General features: G+C 37.8%; 1 protein-coding gene across 1 annotated transcript in view; it reads right to left on the bottom strand.

The window, feature by feature from the left end:
* Nucleotides 1-6,000, bottom strand: part of WDR49 (WD repeat domain 49) — a 113,355-nt gene that overhangs the window by 93,415 nt on the left and 13,940 nt on the right. The window contains exons 4-5 of the mRNA XM_014533560.1: nucleotides 4,518-4,685; nucleotides 2,472-2,620 (exon numbers count right to left, since the gene is read on the bottom strand). Of these exons, the coding sequence (XP_014389046.1) occupies nucleotides 2,472-2,620; nucleotides 4,518-4,685 (317 nt within the window). The remainder of the gene's footprint in view (nucleotides 1-2,471; nucleotides 2,621-4,517; nucleotides 4,686-6,000) is intronic.

Consider the following 6,000-nt stretch of genomic DNA (forward strand, 5'->3'; position numbering starts at 1 on the left):
AGCACTGGAAAGTGGCAGTAGAGCAGTCTTCCAAAAGAGAACTGGTCTCAGATCATTTTTGGGGGAAATTAGTTCGATCTACCTTACTTTGCTCTGAAAATCCTCTAATTTAGCAATTCATTGACCAAAACATGGTTCACTCAAAGGCTCTTTTTAAAAAAGGATGCTTCCTTTCATTTTCCCTGTTCCCTAACTTATCCCCAGTCTATAAAATACCCAAAATAATTGTATGGCAATAAAGCAGAGGCTTCCCCTGAGAGCAGAAAGCCCTGTTGTTTGTTGTGAAGACATAAAGACTGTGATTATCATGCATTTATCAAAGGAAAATGGATTCAGACTAATGTGAAAGACAGCATGACAAGCTTAATTATAATGTAATGCTTTTAGAAGTCCCAGCAAAAATAGAAAGATAAAAGTGCTTTGAAAGAGGCCAGGTAGTCTTTACATTGATAATAGCTGTACACAATCAATTCTGACTCTAAGGACATTTTTTTTCACTTGCCTTTAAATTTATCAAACCTTTCAGAGAACTCTGTAATGATAAAATATCTGGTATTTAATTTATATTTATGTTTAATAGATATTGTCAATTTAACTAACAAATGAATTTATTATTTACTCAAAAATTATTGAGGACCTCTATATGCATGGCACAATCCAAAAGAAGATTTAGCCCCTAACTTCACAAATTCTATCAGTTAACTGACAATTACACTATTTTATATATTATGTATTTAACATGTGTTTAATGTGTACTAATGTGTGCAAGTTCCTGGGAAACACGAAAATCAACTCCTCAAGTAATCTTTTCCTCTAGAATACAATATGTACATACACAACCTTCAGTATACAAGACAATTTGTCTTAAATTCAATAATGAAAGTTAGAACAAAGTGCTAAACGATCTCAAAAAAATAAAACAACTAAATCTGAGTAGGGCATCAAAACAAGGTTTCACTCAGAGTTTCTTTGGTACTTCCGATTCACAGTAATGTGGCTTCCCTTCAAGCTGTCAACAACTGATCATGGACCAAACACTACAAGGTGCCAAGCACTGTGATAGAATACAAGGGAAAAAGATCCTGACCCTGCTTAAGGAAGCAAATAACTCTTTCAGTTCAACATGACACAGACTCTAATGAGGGACACACAGGTGCGAAGGGAGTGCAGGGAAACACCGAGGTGTGCATGAAGGACTCCAAAAAGTCTGAAGCTTCCAGGACAACTAGGAATTTGCCAATTGGTCACAGAGGAGAGGGGACTGAAGGCAGAAGGGAGAGCATCCTGCAAAGCCATGAGGCAGCACAGTGAAAGCAGCCAGGAGGTTGATATGGCTGGAGCCTAAATGAATGGAAGAGGAAAGCAGGAAGTAAAGTAGATTGGGGAGGGCTTTATATAAGATAGCGAGCATTTTAGAATTGATGGTTAGACCAAGGGAAAAGATGATGGTTGAAGAAATTTTCTTAATGGAGGAGAGATTGAAGTCAGACCCATCGTAATGTGGGGAGATGTGTTAGTAAAGCTTTGTAGTATTTAGAGCAAAGGAATATGAGATTTGGAATTTGAACGGTGGCAGGAATTAGCAGTTGATTGGAGAAGCTTAAAGGAAAGGGAGAGGATTTATGTGATAAGTAAACAGTAAAATATGCTCATTTGGCAGGACTTATGGGTGGGGTGAGGTTAGGAGCTGAAGATGAATTTCTAGTTTTTACATAGCACTTTAGAATAAAAAGGTTAGATTCACTGGAAGAGTCTCAGAAGCTGCCCCCCAAAGCCTATTGCTTCACAACCAGGTGTCTTGAAATCTATACATGTTAACTAGATCTAGAAGTCATGCATTGTGTAAAGTGGAAATTTTACAGAGGAACAAATGATGGATTTTTAGAGATTAAGAAGTTTTCCTGAGGGGAGATAAGTAGTAAATAATGTGGTCAGAATTCAACAGGGACTATCTGGCTCCAGTGCCATGTTTTTTCCATCATATTTAAAATATCCCCTCAATATCAAATAGCAATGAACTGATATGCTTAATTGAAATGTTCTCAATGTACTTGACATTCTTCAGATTAACTTTAATTTCTTACTTATTGAGTCTTCAATACTGAAGCAACAACAGCTAATCAGCTGTGTCTCACCAAAGTAACATTTCCTCGTCCCCATTTCTGTTTTTCTTCCATTGAATTAGTGAGAACTCTTGAAACTCTCAAGATATGACCTATTAAGAGCTCAATAATATGAATTAAATTCATGAGTATATGATTTTTAAAAATTTTTATGAAATACTTTGCCCCACTACCTGAGACTATTGTTACATGAACATCAGTATATTTTGCAAATGTAAATTTTCAAAGACATAGTAGTTAGCCAGTATATTTTAAAATCTAAACCATCTCTCAGAGTAATTGAGTATCAATATTAGATTTGGGTAGAACTGCGGAAGCAGAATCACATAAATGCACAATGTTACTTACTTTATCTTTGGAGAAGCTGAAAAGTTGTTTTCTTGCAGCAAAGAATTGGACAGCTATTACACTGGCGGAGTGACCCCAGAGAACACCAACTGGCTTAGAGACCACATAGGGGTTCCAAAGGCAGACTTTGTTGTTAATGCCAGCAGTTGCTAATCAGAATCAGAAAGAAAAAGTGTTTTTAATAACATTAATAGCCTACATTTTCTTTTTGAAATGAATGTATCTTATATCTGTAGACAAGTGCCGGTCTCAAAAAGATAGAAAATCTTGTCATTGCCCAACAGCTCAGGTTCATGGGGCATGAGCTCTATCATACAAATAGCTGAAACCAAGGGAGCAGGCGGGGAGGGGTGCTCATGAGGTGAAAGGCCAACACAGTACCATTTAGGAAGCAGCCAGTAGCCTGAACAGGTGGGGACAAAATCCTGCTTTCTAGTCCTTATATTTCCACCCTCCAGCCAACACAGCTTAGGAACATGGTCATATTAGTTATCCCAGGAGTAAGAAAGAGCTAAACAATATTCAAAGTTTCCAAATGAATTAAAAAACTATAAAGAAATAAATTATTTTCACTGCCATCTAAATGATTATTTACAAGCAAACAAGAAGCACAACTAGATTTTTTTACTTGTTTAATTGAGAGAATAAGGTATTTTTTTTAACATAAATTGGCTGTACTCAGGGAGCGTGTCAGGGCAGGGACCACAGTGCTTCTTTGGGTCTATGGAGAAACCAGAAGAGCATTCTTTGTTGTGCCCTCAGAGAGGGCCAGCTGGGGCTGGCTTATTCACCCTCATTTTGTCAGCACTGTGCCAGCTACAAAATAGTGACCAGTGGAAAGGGGTTGACCTAAGCAATCACTCAGTCAATGAAATGGCTGATATTTGAGTCCTTCCAAAGTCAATTCACCAACCGCTCCAGCATTCTCTAATAAATCAACACTCCTTGAAAGTTTAATGTTGGCAGATTCCTGAATTCATATTCTGAGTATCTTTTACTATAGTTGTCAGCTATTATTGTTGGAAATGTAGGGACTCAGTACCTAAATTGATACTCAGTACCTATTGATAGAAGTCTATCAGTACTCTTCATATGAATGATAGTTACTGAATGAGGGTTAAAATGATCCCTTCTGTAGACCATATATGGTCATTCTCTGTAACTACCCTATTAATTTTTCAATAGTGTCTCACTTTTTTTATAATGTTTGATCTAATATCATACATACCAAATTATCAGCTTTCAAATGTCTATATATTTAAACAGTTAATGCCTGAAACCCTTTATAGCAGTGGTTCTCAACCTTCCTAATGCTGCGACCCTTTAATACAGTTCCTCATGTTGTGGTGACCTCCAATTTCATTGTTACAAATTGAACATAATTAAAGCATAGTGATTAATCACAAAAACAATATGTAATTATATATTTGTTTCCCAATGGTCTTAGGCTACCCCTGTGAGAGGGTCGTTCGATCCCCAAAGGGGTTGCGACCCACAGGTTGAGATCCGCTGCTTTATAGCCTATTTCCACAGCTAAAATATGTTCTTGTATATCAAAATAAAAACTCTTCTTTAATAAACTACAGCGAGGATAACCTGAAAAATTTCAAAAACCATTAGAGGTTGTATTCTGAAAGTTGAAAATGTTCTATATTTTGAAGTTCATGTGTATGTGGGTGGGGGAATGGGTAGCAAGGAAAATCATGTATTTGGGGGGGTAAGCTTTTGGATGTGTTAGAATGATGGTAGAATCGCAGACACGGCACAAACTGTCTTCTTTCTGTGTATCCCTTTACTACCCTACCAGTGCTAATAAAAACACTCATTAAAGAACTGGGCACTTCCTCATATGTTCACCCCAGTGTAGCTCATGTACACCGTGCATTATAATGCATCATTATCAGACATTCTCAGGCAATAAAATGTAAGCTTCTCAAGTTGGTCTCTCTGGCAATAAAGCAACTAGGTGAAGAGGCTTCGTGCATACAAATAGGCATCCAGACTATCTATGAGGCCCCCGTAGTTATCATAATTTATTTTACGTACCAATTAAATTGAGCCGAGAGTGGTAATCAAAAGCATGAATGCCCTGGGCAATGTTGAAAGATGTCATTTGAAGATGCTTTTTTGGTTTTTCTCTCCAAGCCAGCACCACAGTGTTTGTACTGTTGGTTGTGCTGGAAATGATGGCATCTAAAGAGGCATTGTAAGTAACTGATTTAAAAAAAAGGAAAATAATATTTAATTGATTTCTCACAAGACATGAGCAAAATAGAACCATTTTAATATGTAAAGTTAAAACTTAAACTCAGATTACCCCTCCACCGACCTCCCATTAAAGAATTCACAGTGGAAAGTTACAACAAGGTCTGCATTTAAACTTTTTACCCAACCTAAGGCTACCTTGAATGTTTTAATTGGAAGACATGCCAGGAAAAAATATTAATCACTCTAATCATATGGAATTCTGGGGATCGAAGATGAGTAAGTAATTGCTCAAATCCCTGGGTTCTTCCTCCTGGGTCTGAGGCAGGCAAACAGGAGCTTAACAGCCATCTGCTTCTCTCAGAGTTCCAGCTCATGCCCAAACCATGGCTTATTTAAGCTGTGCCTGGTCTAGAATGTTTGAGAGTTAGATGGCCAGGACTCAATTCCCTGCAAAGACTCACAAACACAGCTAGAGACTTGGGTAAAATGGCTATCCCTGCCTTCCTTGTGACCCAGTGCCAGAAAATTTGGAGCAAAAGCCTATTTCCCAAGCAAGGAAAGGGAGGACTCTTTGTTCAGGAGAACCTTTCCATTCTTTCAGACTCAGGCTCCAAAAGCAAAGATCTTTTCCCAACTTCCAACCACGGCTGCCCTCATGACATTCGCTTATACATTTTGCTCAATGATTTGTGCCCAGAGTTGAAGGATTTCTGATTTGACCTCAAAATCAAATCCCTGCCTTAGGACAAAGAAGGATGTTGTAACTTTACACAGCTTGAAGAATGTTGTTTTAATCGAATGGCCCTTAGAAATAGTCCTGATCTCTATATTATATAGAATCAAGAGTGAGACCGCTGAAAAACAGTTCTCAATGCACTGCACTTCTTTTGAAACTAATCACTGACTCCCTTTGTTCCAGACCATCTTTTCAAAGACATTTGCTTAGGAAAAAACCTTGAAATGTAGATTTGGTGTCTCTCTTTGCAGCAAAATGTACACAAACTTACAACCCAGAATAAGAAAAATAATGTGTTTCTCTGGAATGAAAGGCAGACATGCATCGAGTTCAGTAAAAATAATTCAGCTTCTCTAAGCTTGGGGTGTCTTTCCTGTAACACAGCCCACTGCATGTGCAAGTATTCACCTGGGACCATGCTTTGCTGCTGTGGGACTTGCTAGCAAGGGGAACTGACACAAATATGCTGATGCCAATGTTGCTTGCTATGCTGTAATAATATCCTTTTGTAACATAGGAGTCTTATGCCCTCTGTCATTTTAAGATTTTTTAAAATTTTTATTTTTCCAAGTGAGCACCACAGTA

Source organism: Myotis brandtii, unplaced genomic scaffold (genome assembly GCF_000412655.1).
Source record: "Myotis brandtii unplaced genomic scaffold, ASM41265v1 scaffold99, whole genome shotgun sequence".
NCBI lineage: Eukaryota > Metazoa > Chordata > Mammalia > Chiroptera > Vespertilionidae > Myotis > Myotis brandtii.